The 20,150-nt window shown below is 38.7% G+C and overlaps 1 protein-coding gene across 6 annotated transcripts in view; it reads right to left on the minus strand.

The window, feature by feature from the left end:
* The window catches only part of dpp6 (dipeptidyl peptidase like 6), a 557,184-nt gene that overhangs the window by 111,043 nt on the left and 425,991 nt on the right, over nucleotides 1-20,150 (minus strand). For all 6 annotated transcript variants that reach the window (XM_062984637.1, XM_062984639.1, XM_062984636.1 and 3 more), the window contains exon 6: nucleotides 7,748-7,800. In XM_062984637.1, coding sequence (XP_062840707.1) covers nucleotides 7,748-7,800 — 53 coding nt within the window. The remainder of the gene's footprint in view (nucleotides 1-7,747; nucleotides 7,801-20,150) is intronic.

Here is a 20,150-nt window from a genome sequence, read left to right on the forward strand (position 1 = left end):
TAGGAAGGTTGAGAACCACTGCTCTAGGTCCTCTAGTTAACTGGAAGTTGATCTCGTTTCCCAGAGAGATATTATCTCAAGTTAGAAATGTTTTTTATTGATTTCCTTTTTATTTTTTAACTTTTGTGAAGATCCCATGATCCTAACTATAGCAAATGTGGAGAGACTGCCATGTGTTACCTGTTGTGGCACCTTTGTATGGAACTGTGGGATTTTAAAAAAAATTAGTGGGGTAGTAAGTTTTCTGTGACACAAGACTCTAGTGCTGTGGACTGGGGCTTCTAGAGGGATTTTTGACCACCTCACCAAATTGCAATCATGGGATGACGTCATGACATTTAAAATAGCATCAAACTTTCAATATACAGTATAATACACAAAGTGTGACCTTTATCAGAGGTTATATATGAGGGAGGGTTGAGATGGGTTTGAAAAGCACTATGAATGAGATGTATGTGCAAAATTACATATTAATTTTTGGGTAGGTTTTGAAACAGAGAATCCAATTCCTTTCAAAATAGTGCTTTGAAAAAAAATTCAGAAACGGACTGATTTATCCATCCGTGCCTTGAGGCCCTTCTTCCAAACACAATCTCAATACATCTCAGAGGTGAATCCAATGTTGAACTTGACAGAATACAGCTCTAGAAAAAATCAAAGGTTGCTCTTATAGACAACTCATGAACTGGATTATCCTCTCATGGATGACTTTACAACTGAATTCTTAAGGAGTAATCCATGGTGGACCCAAGATAGTTCAGCAAAGTTTGGCCAGAAACATAGGATAGTGCTCTTGGCTACATACATGAGAGTGTGTGCTTACAACCACACACATGTATAGGACTTTTTTTCTTGCACAAACACAAATGGGAATTTAACAAGTGTCCCTTATCCATCAGGCTTCAACTGACAAAGTGTCCTCTCCTAAAAGATTAACAGCAGTAAAAATGAGGTCTTGCTTCATTTTTATTTGACAACAAAGTGGAGAAGCTGAAGGACAGAGTGTGCTGACTAAATGAGTAGGGTTTTGTTTTTTTCAAAAACTTCACCTTAAGAGCCATAAAATAACAACCCCTGGGTTCTTTCTGAGCGTTTCATAAATCGATAGGTACTCTCTGTTACGTCTGGTACTTGTTGATTCTCCCGTCTCCATTCTTGCCTCTGACAGTTATATTAAGTGCATCACCTTTTCCAAGGGTCCAATTTAGCTGACAAAAGCTCATCACCTGTCTTCTTCCTCTGAGGCTTCCCTTGCGGCCTCATTTGAAGAACAATGGCAGGTAAACAAGGATTTGGGATGCCATTGCATTATTGAATTCAGGGAAATGTGTCCAACAAGCTCACCTCGTTATGTATCCCTTACGTTATCACTTTCTCTCTAACTACTCAGCAAGGAATGGTCCAATTAATTTTATTCCATTCTGCCAGGATATTTTTTGAGTATAATGGCTACTGCCACAGTGCAAACAGTATGGACTTCTGAGAAAATTCAGCCACAAAACATACTGCCTTCTGGTGATGGATATCTATAGACAAAGGTCTGATTTATTTACCCCCTCTCTTCAATTTCACTATAGATAGTAATAAGCAGGAAAGGGAAAATAAGAATATACTTATTGATCTGTCTTTACTGATGCTGGTCAGTAATTTCCATCTGATAGGTCTAATGTTGGCCCATAATGGTGACTTGGTGCTATAGTCATGCATCTTTCTTTACAGGAACAAGTCATCTAAGTGAAGTCATCCTCTGTTTCATATAAGAATCATGTGGCCCTTCAGGTTCCATATATGATGGCAATATCACTGACCCCTTGTAAGATTTCTAAATCAGTCCATGTCTCAGCTATTCAAGCCATTTCTATCCATGTAAAGTTATTTTTTATTGTGTCAGAAGAGACTTGAGAACATACTGCAAGTCACTTCTGGTGTGAGAGAATTGGCCGTCTACAGAGACATTACCCAGAGGATGTCCAGATGTGTTACCATCCTGCTGGGAGGCTTCTCTCATGTGCCCACAAGCTAGAGCTGACAGACGGGAGCTCACCTCTTCTCGTGGATTTGATCTGACAACCTTCAGGTCAGCAGTCCAGCTGGTACAAGGGTTTAACCCATTGCACTACCATGCCTTCTATCCATGTAAAGTGAAACCAAAAAAACCAAAGTATCCAAATGATGAAATTGACGATTTAATTCCAGTTGGTGTTTGCAACTGGAATTAAAGAGAATGGTTATTTTGCAGGTCATTAGCTTCACCAGGGACTTTCCATCATAAATGGGGATGCTGCATATGGGGGGGCCAGGAATTATACCAGTCATCGTTCTTCAAGGACAAATAGGTCTATATCATGTGCAAAGGGAAAAAAAAGACCAAAATCTGACATCCACAATGGCAATATTCAAAAATCAGTGCGGGAACAATTTATTCTTCCAGGATTCAGTGTTTGCAACTCAAGATAGCCATTGCTGAATGTATAACCTGCAAGACTGGATCCAATACAAAACACTGAAAAGAAAATATCAAAGGACTATGGTTTAAATCACCACTTGGTCATTCTTTGATCTTGGACGAAAAGTCACACGCTCTCTGCTGCAAAAGGAGCTAAAGCTAGATCAGCTCTGAACGAATCTTGCCTAGAAAACCCTATGACAGGATTACTGTGCGTTGAAAACTATATAAAGGCACACAACAACCACAATTTTCATAATACAGTAGAGTCTCACTTATCCAACATAAACGGGCCGGCAGAACGTTGGATAAGCGAATATGTTGGATAATAAGGAGGGATTAAGGAAAAGCCTATTAAATATCAAATTAGGTTATGATTTTACAAATTAAGCACCAAAACATCATGTTATACAACAAATTTGACAGAAAAAGTAGTTCGATACACAGTAATGCTATATAGTAATTATCATATTTATGAATTTAGCACCAAAATATCAAAATGTATTGAAAACATTGACTGCAAAAATGCATTGGATAATCCAGAACATTGGATAAGTGAGACTCTACTGTACTACTATGAGGGTTGAGCCCCTGGTAGCGCAGTGGATTAAACCTCTGAGCTCTGAACTTGTTGACCGAAAGGTCAGTGTTTTGAATCTGGGGAATGGGGTGAGCTCTTGCTGTTAGCCCCAGCTTCTACCAACCTAGCAGTTTGAAAACATGCTAATGTGAGTAGATCAATAGGTACCGTTCTGGCAGGAAGGTAACAAAGCTCCATGCAGTCATGCCAGCCACATGACCTTGGAGGTATCTACAGACAACACCGGCTCTTTGGCTTAGAAATGGAGATGAGCACCAACCCCCAGGGTTGGACATGACTAAACTTAATCTCAGGGAAAAACCTTTAATTTTACCTACTATGAGGGTATTAAGACAATGTGTTTTGTTAGGTTTTCAGTCAAAAGAATGCCATTAGAATCAACTTTATGGAACCCCCCTATACAGATGATTTTGTCAGGCTTCTAAGATACATTTCAAGTAATTCAAAAGAATACAGTAATGCCACAGAAAACTATGGCGTTATCTGTTTACAGGAGTATTGGAAGTTATAGTAACATTAGAGTCCACGAGATGGCACTGCAGCGCAGCATGATTTTCATTAGGAACCTAATAAAATACTGCGAAAAGGAAGATGGACAAAGGTGCCCAGATTCCTTGTTTGTGGCTCTGCTAATAAACTTCTAATGTGAACATCTGCTGCTGCAAATGTGCACTTTAATAGGTCATCCTGCTGGAAAATAAAAATAATAAAAGGAGGTCTTCATGATAATGGGGCTGTTTGAACTTTAAACTTTTACTCCAAAGGCTGGAAAGCTCCCAGGTTAGAAAAATATGATATGATTTGCAGGGCAGGGGGAAGATATCCATTAAAAGGTGTTGGAGCTGTAACACACATGATAGGTATGTGTATGTATGTTCTGTTGCAACATGCACAAATTACAAAATATTTTATATGAGCATCTGTAACATTTTGAAACACTGTATTTTATTCGAGTTTTATTTACTGTAATAATTTTGGTATGGTTTTTGAAGTACAGCAAACAATTTGGAAGAGGAAAAGTTGATATTGCAGGCAGCATATTTGTGGAGGAAATATGAATGAAGAGTGTCCAAAATAAGGTCAAACAAAAATCTTATGATCTCCTAATTTTGCTGGTATTTCTCATTAAAAATAAAAATAAAACAATTACATTAAATTGGGAGTGAAAACCATACCTCAGTGGCAGAAAATAGCACATACAGAAAGTTCAAGGATTCTCCATTTATGCAAACCAGCTAGAAGGCAAGACAAAGATTCCATCTAGACTGCCATATAATGCAGTTTGAATTATGTGGTCTGTGTAGACTCATATTATGAAGGTTATTGTGAGATCTGAACTGCATTATATGACTCCAAACAGACCACATAATTTAATTCTAAACTGCATTATATGGCAGTGTATATGGGGTCAAAGATCTCTGCTAGAGGTTGTGCTGTCAAAATTGATAAACGATTGACTTCCAGAAATTCTTGCTAGCTTACAACTCCTACCCTTCTTGATCATTGGTCATTTTGGATAAAGCAGATGAGAACAGGAGTCCAGCCACTAGATACTCTGACCCTGCCTTGCAGCATCAGTATTGGCAATATTGAACTGGTTGAACAAGCTATCTTATCTAGCAGAAGGCATCTCACCAAGGGTGTTTACTGATGAACCTGAAGTACATGCAGTCCCCAAGTTTCAGTCATCCAACTTACACCCGACCCATAGTTAAGAACAGGGGTGAGACAAGAGCATGACAGAAAACAGAGTGCAGACTGATTAATCTGATTATACTATTATTATACTTATTAATTGTTATGCACTTTTATTGATGGTTTCAGGGTCAGAAATATCACTGGATGGAACAAACCAAACTGAAATCTATTTGGGGCCGTGGAAATTTCATGGGAAAAATACAGTTCCCATTATGGACTTTTAGCTTCAATGTAACAAGGAAAACCACCATGGGCACCCCTTCCAACATTCAGGATCCTATGTATAATATCCTGCCAGTGAGTATATACTCAAATGCTTCTGTACACTGACATATATACATAACATAGTCAATCGACTATGTTAGTGCTAATAGCCATCGACAGAGCTATTTGCTATGCATGATTTCTCCAATCCATTTCAAAGCATTCTAAAGTAGTGGCCAGTGGCATGTATTAGCTGAGGTTAATTCCATAATTTAATTAGGGGGCAAACAGGGAAGCCCTTTTCTTCTAAACCAACTCCCAATGAATTTCACTGAGTAACCAAAGAAGGTAAGGAGGTCAGAACTCCTTTTCCTCTATAGAGCAATCTCTGCTCTAGAAAGAGAGTTTGACTCATAAAAAGGGGGAAATAAATAAATAGGGGGGGGGGGGAGGGGGAAATAAATAAATACTCCATTCTTCATTGGCATGCTGATTGGGAATAATGGAGGCAAAGAAAGATGAGAATGATAATGATGATGATGATTAATATTATTATTATCTTTATTTATACCCTGCCTTTCTCCCCATGGGGATGCAAGGTGGCTAACACTCTGCACTAGGCAAGTTTAAAAATTGAAATACAAAAGTTAAAAAGCAATTTTAAAGCAATTAAATAGTAGGAGTGTGGTGGAAAAAAATAGTAGATATACTAAAATGACATTTAAAACTCATATTCCTTCCAATTGCACCCACATAACCCCCAGAAGATCTCAGAACCCAAGCAGGTTCGTACAAGGAGACACGGTTAGCCAAACAGCCTGGACTTGAACTGTTTGGGGCTTTAAAGGTCATAGCCAGCACTTGGAATTGTGCCCGGAAACAGGCTGGCAGCCAGTGTAGCTGCTTCAACAGGGGGATTGTCCGCTCCCTGTAGCTCCCCAGTGAGCAACCTGGCTGCAGCTCTTTGGACCAGCTGAAGTTTCCGAGCACTCTTCAGAGGAAGCCCCATTACAGTCATCCAGTCAGGATGTAACTAAGACATCCACCACTGTAGCCAGATCTGGCTTCTCTAGGAACGGGCACAGTTGGTGCACAAGTTTTAATTGTGCAAAGTCCCTCCTGGCCAAAGCCGACATCTGAATGTTCAGGTTCAGTGGCAAGTTTAGGAGAATCCCCAAACTGTAAACCTGTGTCGTCAGAGGGAATGTGACCCCATCCAATACAGGGCTGGGTCCCTATTGCCTTCCAATTGACCGGGAGTATCTCTATCTTTAGAAATAGTCAGGCCTCTGAGTACAGAGGTATCTTCTTTCCATGACAAAAAGATAAGCAAATACTATAAAGGTTCAAAACATAAAATGCAATATGTATATTAGAGCATCATATACATTCAATTCACCTGAGAGTTAACAACAATAATAAAAATAATAAGTACAGTCAACTGTTGTAATACACAGTGGTATCCTACAGACTGTAATGTTTTAAGGAAACTGTAATCATAAAGGCTTAAATGTGGACTATTATTTTGCAAAGGTTGAATGTGTTTATAGTGTGTTGTTTGCCAAATCCAATTGGAGTCCTCGGAAACTGTTTAAATAGTGGAGACTACTTGATATGTTTTGACTCTAGTACACATCAGTGTACATCAGTGGGGCTCAATGGTTTGCATGCCATACCAGGACCTAAAGGGAGGCATCTAAGGTACTGATTTGTGGGATAAGAGCTAGTATCTTAGAATCTAATCTAATCTAATCAAAGTTCAGACTACAATCCGCAGCAAATTCACTACTACATGCTATGATGATTGCCAGCCACTATTGTATCACAATATTATGGGATTTATTTCCACCAGATCTGATGATGACCATCAACACAGAGGAGTTGAAAGGGGGAAATGGAAAAATTCAAAATTCACAAAGCTATCAACTAACCATGATGGGTGATGGGATCACCAGTATCAGAGACAATATGACTCTCAGGATCGGGCATTAAGGAATGGATTTCCAGAAACACATCAATTGTAGAATGGAGCACCAGGTGGCACAATGGGTTAAACCCTTATGCCGGCAGGACTGCTGATTTGAAGGTTGGGTTGCTGACCTAAAGATTGCCAGTTCAAATCCGAGGACAGCGTGGATGAGCTCCCTTTGTCAGCTCCAGCTCCCCATGTGGGGACATGAGAGAAGCCTTCCACAAGGATGGTAAAACATCAAAACATCTGGCATCCCCTGGGCAACGTCCTTGCAGATGGCCAATTATCTCACACTAGATGTGACTTGCAGTTTCTTAAATTGCTCCTGATATGAAAAAAAAAATCAATTTTGGAAAACCAAAAACTGAATTGGACAGACTTTTGAGCCATAATGCATAAAAAACTATTTTTGGACTGCAACTTTGCAATAACCGAGCCATCATAGCCATTTGGGATTCTTGGAGTTACCATTAAAAAAGTAAATATTTGAAGCCCTGAACTGAGCAATGTTCTGCTTGGTTTCTTGAAACAAAAAAAAGTCAGATTAAGAAGGGCTTGTGGATTAGCTGGCATCAGTGTGAGTGCTGGTATAGCAACACTGTTTTGTTCCCAACTGTGGGATGAGGCTGTTGAGATGAAACTCAATATGCATCCTTTTCATTATAGGACCTGTCAATTTTCATGCCATGCTCAATGGTTAAAGTAATGGAACGCACAGCAGCATTGCATAGGACTGTTCAATACACACAGTTTGTCTTCCTTGTAGTATCCTGCTTTAAAGACAATGCATGTGTTTAAAATGCAAATGTTGCATTACATCACTTACCCATTAGGCAGTTTTCTGAGGACATAAAAAGCTGTATACGAATGCCGGTAAATCTGCAGGTTCAAATGAAAATGAGAAAAAAGGGCGGATTAGTAATGTAAAGTGTCAAGAAGCCTGCTATCACAACCAGCCTGGCACTGAGTAAATAATCTGCGTTTGGGCATTTGTCTCATATTTAATTGTATTTGCAAAGGGAAAAATAAGAGATGCAAACCAATTTCCTTCCAGCCAGAGAATGAATTGATACACCACTCTCGCCATTGTGTATTCTTTCCACCCTGCACCTTATTAGAACGATTGACAACTCCTCTCGCTCCAGATGCTCTGTGTCATCACTATGGATACCAGGTCTTTGATTATACCAGGGGCAGAGGCTCCCAGCAATAGCTAAATTTGGAACAGCCATTAATGAGGACACCTTGGTCTGCCAGAGACAGGACACACAAGTATAACCAAGCTCAACAGGGAAATATCCCATGCACACCGTTCTCATCCATTGTAAATATGCCCAGGCATTGTATATTTGCTAGTACTGGAGAAAAACTCACAATGTCCTTTCCTAACAGTCATGTCAGAGCTCATTGGCTTAACCCTTGTTTTTACATTTTAAATTCTGATCTTACTGTTTATTGCTAGAAGTGCCAATTTACAATAGGCTGTACGGAGCAAAATCATTGACCCAAGAAGATGAATTTGGGAAGTTTCCAAGAAAAGCATCAAATATCAGCCTTGGCATTGTGCAGGGAAGAAAAATATCAACGTGTCACCAACTAGGATGCTAGCTCTCATTGAGATCTTCAGGATGATAATAACATTTATTACAGTACAGATGGGTATTCATGGAGGATACATTCCTGGACTTTGCATGCATACATGCACAAAACCAGAGATACAGTAGAGTCTCACTTATCCAACATAAACGGGCCGGCAGAATGTTGGATAAGCGAATATGTTGGATAATAAGGAGGGATTAAGGAAAATCCTATTAAAAATCAAATTAGATTATGATTTTACAAATTAAGCACCAAAACATCATGTTATACAACAAATTTGACAGAAAAAGTAGTTCAATATGCAGTAATGTTATGTAGTAATTACTGTATTTACGAATTTAGCACCAAAATATCACAATGTATTGAAAACATTGACTACAAAAATGTGTTGGATAATCCAGAACGTTGGATAAGTGAGTGTTGGATAAGACTCTACTGTAATAGCAAAGCCTACTGAAAAGAAGGACCTCTTGTCCAAGAATACAATAGTGTTATGCTGAAAGACTTAGAAAACGCCTATAGAGGACATATTTTGCCCAACCATAGGAACTGCTTCCATAGATATGGGAGTTGTACTGGATATTAAAAATACAGAAGTTCAGTTGGTTAATATTAATGATTTTCTGAGGATTCTCATATATTTTTGTATTGTTGTTGTGCATGCCCAAGTTGGTTCTGACTCACGGCAACCCTAAGGCAACCCTACCATGAGGTTTTCTTGGGATGATTCATTCACAAGTGGTTTGCCATAGCTTTTCTATGTTATATTACAATATTTCTAAGCTTACTAGTCTCAGTTTTGGGCTTCTGCTGAGGTCTGAGGTTTGATTTGCTCTCAAGACTCATTTATTTACTCAGGATAGATATACTGCAAGAAATGAACATATCTAAAAATATCCAGGTAAACTTTTGAGAAATAAAATGACAATGGCATGGCTCATTTTGTACAAAATGGGCAACAAAAAAAGAATAAAATGTTTGAAGCAACCTAGAAATCATTCATCTTGTCTCCAAAATACACCTATGTGCCATTATCTTTTGCAAATCTGGCAACACATTGGACTCCTGAAAATAGCTTACATAAGCAGGCACATGCGTGTACATGCACAGAGATCGTATACTTTTCCTCCCATCTCCAGAATCCTAAAATAGATGATCTGGGATCGCTTTGATATGGAAATGCAGAAACATTTTCACAGTCTGGGGAAAAGCAGCCTAGAAGCTGTTCATTTATTGCAATGCAAATTTTCTGCTGACATGAATCTAAATTTGGATTTTTCCTTTATTTACCTTCAGCATATGACAATAGAGTTTTAAATAGAGTAGGAAAATGTCTGCCCCATTTGAAAACTATTCTGAATTTGTTTTGACACTTTGCAGCTCATCAAAAGGGAGTTATTGCCAAAATCTATGAGCAAACTACACCAGAGAATAGCCCCAGTGGGATTTTGCTCTTCTGGTCATACAAGCATAAATGCCATTTCCTCATATGGAAATAAGTTGCAATTAACATTGGGATAGACTCTATTCTAATTGGGAACCAAATTGGTAGCCCCTTGGTATGATGCATCTAATGTATTCAGAAGAATGGAGCAAGAGTGATACTATTTATCTTTTAGGTACAGTAGAGTCTCACTTATCCAAGCCTCGCTTATCCAAGCTTCTGGATTATCCAAGCCATTTTTGTAGTCAATGTTTTCAATATATTTTGGTGCTAAATTCGTAAATACAGTAATTACAACATAACATTACTGCGTATTGAACTACTTTTTCTGTCAAATTTGTTGTATAACATGATGTTTTGGTGCTTAATTTGTAAAATCATAACCTAATTTGATGTTTAATAGGCTTTTCCTTAATCCCTCCTTATTATCCAAGTTATTCGCTTATCCAAGCTTCTGCCGGCCCATTTAGCTTGGATAAGTGAGACTCTACTGTACTAGTTTTGCCCTAGAGATCAATGGTTGTCCATCATTTGTTGTGATATAGGAGCCATGGTGGCAAAATGAGTTAAACTCTTGTGTCAGCTGTATTGCTGACTTGAAAGTTTGGTTGTTGACCTGAAGGTTGTCAATTCGAATCCGCAAGATGGGGTGAGCACTTATCTGTCAGCTCTAGCTTGCGAGGACATGAGAGAAGCCTCCCAGCAGGATGGTAACACATCTGGGCATCCCCTGGGCAACGTCTCTGTAGATGGCCAATTTTCTCACACCAGAAGCGACTTGCAGTATGTTCTCAAGTCGCTTATGACACACTAAAAAACTTGTGATTCAGATACCTCAAGCTCAGTTTTGGTTTCTTTATAAAAATGTAACCCAAATGAATTTCAGTATAGATCAATCTATTTCTGATATCTTAAACCAATACTTAGAATGGTGAATTTCAGGTTGTGGAGCCAAATCTGAACCTCTTGAATGTCCAAACTGGTCTCCTGAGGTCCCACAGAAGGCCACACACCCTTCCCCATAACATTATAATTGGGTGTGTTTCTAATTGGGTGTGGAGTTGTCCCTCATTCAGAAAGATTGCAGAGTCAAGGCATAATGACTTGAATGCTGGTCCTGACAACTTTGAAACTAAATTGAGCTCTTAGGCTAAAAAAGGTTCCTTCAGCATTGCAACCTACAACCTAGAATCTTTCAATTTTTAGACTTTTATGAATGTTTAGATACAACTGAGATACTAAAAATCCCATCTGTTATGTGCTTGCAGGCCGTTTCAGACTTACAAAGAACCTAAGACAAAACTATCATAGAGTTTTATTAGCAAGATTTATTCACAGGTGGCTTGATATTGCCTTCTTCTAAGGCTGAGATAATGTGTCAAAGCTCAGCCAATGGGTTTCCTCTGGTTGAGAAGGATTTTGAATCCTAGTCCAATAATGAAACAATTATATCACACTGCCCTCTTCTCAAATGCATAGGTCAAAGGAAGCTCTGTACAAAATAAAAGGCCCACATTAGGGAAACATATCGAAAAATGTTGTGGTGCTAGAAATGTTTGTAGCAGGTGGCATTGTTAAGAAAATGTCACAAAACATGAAAATACTGAAATGCAGTAAAACAAATTGAAAATAACTAGAAAATACAGTAGAGTCTCACTTATCCGAGCTTAACGGATAAGTTAAGCAGAAGCTTGGATAAGCAAATATCTTGGATAATAAGGAGGGATTAAGGAAAAGCCTATTAAACATCAAATTAGGTTATGATTTTACAAATTAAGCACCAAAACATCATGTTATACAACAAATTTGAAAGAAAAAGTAGTTCAATATGCAGTAATGTTATGTAGTAATTACTGTATTTATGAATTTAGCACCAAAATATCATGATATATTGAAAACATTGACTACAAAAATGGCTTGGAATATCCAGAGGCTTGGATAAGTGAGACTCTACTGTATTACTTATTAAACATTTTTAAAGGGTGGCCTAAATATAACTGCTAGTACTGAGTGATAAACGGGATTTACAAAAGTGGGATTTAGTAATTAATTCAGTGGCCATATTGCAGTTGAGACTTGTCTATGGATTTACTCCATTGTTTCCACTTACTAAGGAACTCCTGGAATGTGATTCTCTTATGCACATTTACCAAATAAAATGGGAAAATCTTTATGGACAGGTATTTGAGTTGTAGTTTATTACTTCAGGCTCTGTTGCATATATAATTGTGGATGTTGGAACCCTATATTTGAAATATTTGCAATAAAGTAACATAACTGTGACTTTGATGGTAATACCTAAAATAAAATAAATGTATGTCTGTTGAAGGCAAATGTTAAACCTGTTTAATTAGAATATTTTCTGTTTATTGTTTTTTTCCCCTTACTTGAAGTTGGACAGATCTGACATTCAGAGAAATATATCTGAGTGGGCTATAATTAGGAGTTTGTGGAGATAAATGATAGATTGCCAAGAAGGAATATCCCAAGGTGTTTAGGAATACATTCTTAACTGACCTTGTCTGCCTTTGCCTCAATGCTGACAGTTCTGCAGCTAAAAGCAAGAGAAATGAAACATGTTTTCATAGCTGGCTTCTCCTCAAATGACCCCATAAGGTTGGACTGACCAAGGGCACTTCCTAGAAGACCGCAATGAAGATTTCTGAGAGTGAGCTACACAGCCTTAAATGGCGGAGGTTCTTCCAGTTCTTTGGAATGAAAACCTGTTGTATTTCTCTGCCTTATCCTCTCTCTGCTCCCAACCTGTTCTTCAGCATCTGTTCTTGAGAATTCACTCTGAAGTGGATTAGTTGATTTGGAACAACAGGGAGATAATTGCCTCACTTCTGTGTGGGAGACGTTAGAGTGATGTTCCTTTTTACCACTTGCGGTGTGCTGCCGTGGCAAAGCCTGTGGTCATGGAAACACTCTGACTTCTAATTGCCAAGGTGCTTGCTTCTGACATTTCTGATACTGTCGTTCTTAATGACATGACGGGGACATCTAAACACAGAGAAAAAGATCCAGTTCTATGGGGCCTTCACTGTTTTTGAAGGAAAACAAAAGGCCTGGACATAAATATCATTCCTTCCCAAACCACCAATCTGAGATAAATAAATCTTACAAAATGTCATTCAATTTTAAAAAATAAAAATTATTTCTTTGTGTATGCCCACAGAGACAGAGAGAGCAGTCCTGCAGCACAGAGGTAAATAGCAGAACTTCCAATATTATATCTGTCCAGACCTGTATTGACCTATATCCTATGGGCAACCCAGACATCACTGGACAGGTTGCTTGAGAGTCCAGAGGAGGGCAACAAAAATGATCAAGGGTCTGGAGAACAGGCCCTATGAGGAGCGGCTTAAAGAACTAGGCATGTTTAGCCTGCAGAAGAGGAGGCTGAGAGGAGACATGATAGCCATGTACAAATACGTGAAGGGAAGTCATAGGGAGGAGAGAGCAAGCTTGTTTTCTGCTGCCCTGCAGACTAGGACACGGAACAATGGCTTCAAACTACAGGAAAGAAGATTTCACCTGAACATCAGGAAGAACTTCCTCACTGTGAGGGCTGTTCAGCAGTGGAACTCTCTTCCCCAGACTGTGATGGAGGCTCCTTCTTTGGAGGCTTTTAAGCAGAGGCTGGATGGCCATCTGTTGGGGTGCTTTGAATGCAATTTCCTGCTTCTTGGCAGGGGGTTGGACTGGATGGCCCATGAGATCTCTTCCAACTCTACTATTTTATGATTCTATGATTCTATGAGGTAGGTTCTCACCTCAAGGTCCCAAAAGTCCAAAGTCTAAGCCAGTGGCCAACCATTGCTCCTCCAGGTGTTTTGCCCTTCGGTTCTCATAATTCCTGAGCATTGGGCAAGCTGGTGAAGGCTTCTGGTAGTTGGAGTCCCTAACACCTGGGGGATTAAAGGTTAGACACGGATGGTCTAAGCTATCCATGGGACAGGCTACTTAAACAAGGGCAGTCCCCCAAAAAGGTCAATATTCAGCACAAGGGGAAATCTAGCCAAGTCAAAAGTCAAGCAAATTAGATGAGAGTGATCAAGGGCAAGGTTCAAACAGCTTAAGTCCAGTCTGAGCTCAAGCAAGCCAAGTTAGAGTAGTCTACAGCAGGGTCAAACATAGGCATAGTTCAAGTACCACAGGGTCAGTAACATTAACAGATTATAAAGTACAAATGATCAACAGATATTGCTTCCAAAACTAATTCAGAGTGGACCTTAAGTTTTGTTGCCTGGTCTCGTTGCAGACCTTTGCTTTAGAGACTCTTCTGTAAAGATCCTCCAGTTCTTTATTGACATCCATTACAACAGACCCAAGGTAGGTTTACAACAAGCTTAAAGTAAGATTTTATAAAAATATCTGGTGATATGAAATATTGTTTTTAAGAGTTCAACTGATAAGCTGGTCAATGTTGACAGCCCAGATTTTTTGATTCCAAAAAACACATGTTTTGATAGTACTTGACAAGTAACTTCAGTGGATATCTTTAAATGGTGATTGCTGTAAGTTTTTAAAATTGTTTTATTTGATGTTAACTGGTTTTTTATATCGGGATATGATGTTTTAACTGATTATGTATTGCGGTCGGATGTAGTTGTATGAATTTTATATGTTGTGCACCACTTTGAATCCCACCCATGGGAGAAAAGCGAGATAGAAATTAATTAATAATAATAATAATAATAATAATAATAATAATAATATGTTCCCGTTAGTAGCACACTTGCTGTCTGCCACTGCTGTGGTTTTTCCCACCCAATTCCAAGTGATATCCTAGTGAGCACCAGAGAAGAATTCTACGTGTCCTATTTTGGTGCATTTTGATTGAGGATTTGGAAAATGTAATCTAATACTTGCCAGGAATAAAAAATACTTGAGGGAGCTAAGCCTTCTCTCTAGAATCTAATTGTCTTATATCTAATTAGATTGGCTTGAGAACAGCTTTATCAGTTGTCAGTCACCATGCTAAAGTTTAGTCCCATCTGATTAGTGTTTGTCATCTGGATGGCATGCATTCCCCGGTCTCCACTTCTGCAACCTCTGAGACTCTTCACCATCCCCTCAAAGCCCTTAAACCTTCATTTTTTCACATTCTTTGCAAACTTTTTGGGCACTTTTTGTTTGAAAAACACCACAGGGGAAAAAAAAACCAATGCATGAAACACACCAAGAAACCCCGATGCCCTAACAACCTTCTCATAACACCCAAGTATTCTCCTCTGTATCATTTCAACATCATTTCAGGTACCATTTAGAAAGGCAAGGCAGAGGGAAATGTAGATATTTCAGCTGTTTGTCAGTCAGTCTGTCAATCTATCAGTCTGTAGAAGGGGTTTGTGGCCTAAGCATCTAATGAGATGGAATTAGATCTATCCATCCCACCTCTGAGTTTCCATCAATCTCTGCACTTTGTTTGGGTTATTCATTATATTACTAATATATCAACATTACTTGACTTCTTGATCAATTTCTGTCTTCTGCTTTATGGATTACAGCAAAGTCTTTGATTGTGAGGTTCATGAAAAATGATGGATTCCTCTAAAAAAAAAAAGTGGAAGTGCCACTGTATTTGGCTTTCCTGATATATAACCAACCATATATTCTATACAAGAGGGTACTGTTGGGACAAAGAATGGTTTTTCAATAGCAAAGGTTGGGGGTCATAAAAAGATGAATTTCAATCACCCTATGTATATTATTTAAATGCAGAACATATCACACAGAAAGTACAATTAGAACTGAAGAAAGGGGATATGGAAATTGGAGGAACAAACATCAATAATTTAAGATACACAGTTCATTATACCAGCAGAAAGCCTTGAGACAATGACTGATTGAAGTTAAGGAAGAAAGTACAAAAACAGGGGTGCGGCTGAATATTAAGATAACAAGAATAATGTCCAAAGATGTTTTACATAATTTTTAAGTAGGTGATGTAGCCAACAACATTGTCAAAGATTTTCGGTATCTTGGCTCAGGCATTAATCAAAATTAAGATGATATTCAAGAGATTTGAAGAAGACTCAGGTAGCTATGGAAGAATTAGATATGATCCTAAAGTATAAAGTTTTATTAATGAAACTCCGAAGTTAGAATAATTTATGCCATGATGTTTCCAGTATCTATAAATTGTTGTGAAAGCTTGACAATGAAGGGAGCTGACAAGGAAAAGTCAACTCATTTGAAATGTGGTGTAAGAGGGGTATTCAGCAGATAAATGGGTCAAAATTAAGTCTGAACTCTCATTCAAAGCCAAGATGTCTAAGCTGAGGCTATTGTAGTTTGGGCATATCATGAGACGGCATCACAAATGGGAAAATATGATAATATTTAGTAAAGATGAATACAGTAAGAAACTTGAAAAACATGTGCAGAGCAGTTAATAGAAGAGTCTCTTGGAGGGATGAATTCAATTTGAAGTACATAACAGCAGCATCAAGGAGTTTACAGCATAATCCTTAAAGATTTCTATTTTGTGCAAATTCATCCTAGCCTGCACCATCCATCAATCATCATATGTGCTAATATTCATTTCAGAATAACAGGTGTTATTCTTTCTACCAGATTTAAATGTTCCCTAGGCTGAACAGGCTAATCGTCAATGAAAAACTCTCTGTGCTGCCTGGTCATGGCATTCCATAATGAACTGAAATTGATATATATCTGAATCTGGTTCACTGCCTTTCTAGAGCCAATCTAGAGACAAAAACACACAATGGTTTTGTGTGGCATTCTTTAATATTTGATGGGAGGAAGAAAGGCAAAATAGGAAGAATGAAAAGTCTTATGAGGTTGACACAAGGCTACCAGAAATGGCACCAATTTCCCACATATAACATTGGTCATAACACGTTTTGGTGCCTCAAATGTTAGACCTGTTTCTGAATATATTTGATGTGGTGATTCCAGAAATGTTACATTTTCCCTGATCAGTTTTTAAGATACAGAACATATGCCATTTACTAATCTTCATCTGCTCGCCCATTAAAAATAACCATATCTAACAAACTAGAGCTGATGCAATATGTCCAATGCAATTTTCCAAATTTTCGGAATAGTACTGGAAGATCTAGAGAGGCCTATAAACAAAAGTCTCTAAATTCTTTAGTGGTATTCTGTGGGATGTTTCCAGCCCACATATAGAAAAAATATAGGGTTCCCTATTATCTGTGGTTTCAGGTACCTATGTTTTTTAAAATATATATCCCCTGAATATGGTGGTTGTACTGTACTTCTTTCATAGCTCTGAAAAAATAATTACATCTATAACACCATTTAAAAAGTAACCCATTCATATGATCAAAAGATGTAGCTTATTCAATAATTTATTGTACCATGAATTATTTCTGTATTACTTTCTTGGTGTGGTTAGTTGAAAAATTCCAGGGGATATTTATAAAAGTGATCCTTCAAGGTAAATTTTGAAAATAACTAGAAAGTATTTCAGGAAGAATTCCAAGGATAACTTGAGAGGTTCATTCAATAGCTGCTGTCAGATTACCTTCTCCAACTTCTAAAAGTTGGAGATGCAGCTGGAGACCAGGTACTTCCTGAAGCAATGCCAAGATATTTATCTTACCTACTATCAGGCATAAGAGTATAATAAATCATCCTTGTTTTGCTATTTTGACACTTACTATTTTCCAATGATATTCCTGTTTCTGAAAATTTATAATCAGAGTCAGATTAAAAAGACAAATAAAGAAATAAAGGCCAGAAGGATCTGATCAAGAGCACAAGAAATTTTAAGCATGCTGGAGATTCACTTGGTTTTTTGGGCAATTTCAGTGATAACTTCCCGGGGGTTGCATGCAATTACTTCCTTGTGATCCCATGAACACTTAAAACATGGAGCAAGTTTGGTATCCATTATAATGGTTTATACAACATTTTGTTTCTCTAAACCTTTAAGCTACAGTTTCATCCTCCCAACTCTTCTCACTGTGCAATTTCTGTGACTTATAATAGCAGAAATGACTTTCACGGAAGGCATTTCTTAGCAATTTATACTCTGCCTCTGCTTCTCCTTTTGATGATGACAGACTGTGAGGAGCTCCCTTGCCACCTGCCACTATTAACAGTTTTTTCTCTGGCACTGGTGGCAGATATTTCACATGAATCCATTTCCCCTTCCTCTCAAACTGAAAACATATGTATTTCTACATACATTTGAGATTCTTGTTCTGCATGACCATATCTCAGACGGCTTCAACACACTCTTAGAACTGAAATCCCAGCCCACTATGAAAAGATTGTGATCTATAGTTGCTATATACTAAAATGTGTCACCATGGACAATGGTATCAAAATCCTCTAAGATATACAACAGAATTAGTAGAATTATGCCCCTCTAGTTCATCTCTTTGCATAAGTTACCTTCAGGACTCTGCAAATTACTCTACTTCAGTTGGCTTCCCAGTAAATAAAGAAGTTAAGCTGAAGCAGGTTCAGTTATATGGCCAAAGATGCTTGAGTATCAACAGTACGTTAATCCCTTTATTCCACACAGTATCCTGAACAAATTCAATGTTAACACACTGCTCTGAACACAAGAAAGGCCATCTATTTTGGAAATTAAGACCGGGTTGGTACTTGGATGAGAACCACCAGAGAATACCAAGGATCTTCAATTCAGATTCCTGTCTGAACACCTAGAAGATTGACAATATAGTACAATCCCTGAATTCTTGGGGAACAAAGTATCCCATACTCTGTTTATCCAGATAATAGCAAACACTATTGACATATCTATATGTATAAAAGGGTAATGAAATTTTGGCCTAGGACAAAACAACAAAACTACACATCCCAGAAACACTAACTTGCCAGCACAACCCCTCATCCATGCCTCTACGTTCATACAACAAAAAGAAAAGAAATATAAAGTCCTAATTAAAGGGAGAGGAATAATTGTCTTTATCCAATTGCTGCCAGTTAGAAGGCTAAGCTCCACCCACTTGGTCTGCTGTCAGTTAGAAGGCTAAGCTCCACCCACTTGGTCTCCTAGCAAACCACTCAGCCCAGGGCCACTTCAATCAGGCCTCTTCCACACTGCCTATAAAATACAGATTATCTGATTTCAACTGGATTATATGGCAGTGTAGACTCAAGATGAGCACCAACCCCCAGAGTCAGACACGACTGGACTTAATGTCAGGGGAAAACCTTTACCCTTTACCTTAACTACCATCAGTTCCTCAATACTTTATTTCCCATACCACCATACTTCGCCACAGCAACGCATGGCCAGGCACAGCTAGTGTATGTATGTATGTGTGTGTGTGTGTATGTGTGTATATATGTGTGTATATTATATATATATAATAAAAGTGAAATCGGAGTATGTATCAGCGTTTTGATTGGCCTGGCGGAATATGTGCTCGCGTTTTGATTGGCCACCACTATCCCAGGCCACTGAGACCAACAGGAATGACGGATCTGCACCAAACTTGGCACACTTCATCCCCACGATGCACTTTATGACCTGCTGCCATTTGGGGGAGGATGGACCACAGATGATGGGATTTGCAGTACTTTCAAACACTTTAACTCCCACAGACTACTGCAATGCCCACCAATGATAGAAATGGAACAAACTTGGCACACCGAACTCCTGTCGACCCCTTTACATCCTGATGTATATTGGGGCAGGATGGACCAAGGATGATGGAATTTGCAGTACCTTCCCTCACTTCTTGAGACCACAACAACTGCCACAAATCACACAACTGAACCAAACCAGGCACACATATCCCAAATGACACACTTCACATGCTGCAGCAGTTTGACGGAGGGTGGACCAAGGATTATGGGATTTGCAGTACATTCATCCAATTCACCTCCCACAAACCACTGTGATGCCCATGAATGACAAAACTGTATCAAACTTGACACGCAGGTGCAGGGTAGCCCACTTTACATCCTGGTGCAGTTTGGGGGAAGAGGGACCGTGGATGAGGGGACTTACAATATCTTCAGTCACTTCCTGGGACTACTGTGACCCCCACCAATGACTGATCAAGACCAAACTTGGCACATAGAGCCACCATGGCCCACTCTACATCTTGGTGAGATTTGAAAGAGCTTGGACCTTGGATGATGGGACTTGCAGTATATTCATTCACTTCCTGAGACCACTGTCACCCCCATCAATGTCTCATCAAGACCA

This window comes from Anolis carolinensis, chromosome 6, assembly GCF_035594765.1.
Source record: "Anolis carolinensis isolate JA03-04 chromosome 6, rAnoCar3.1.pri, whole genome shotgun sequence".
Lineage (NCBI taxonomy): Eukaryota > Metazoa > Chordata > Lepidosauria > Squamata > Dactyloidae > Anolis > Anolis carolinensis.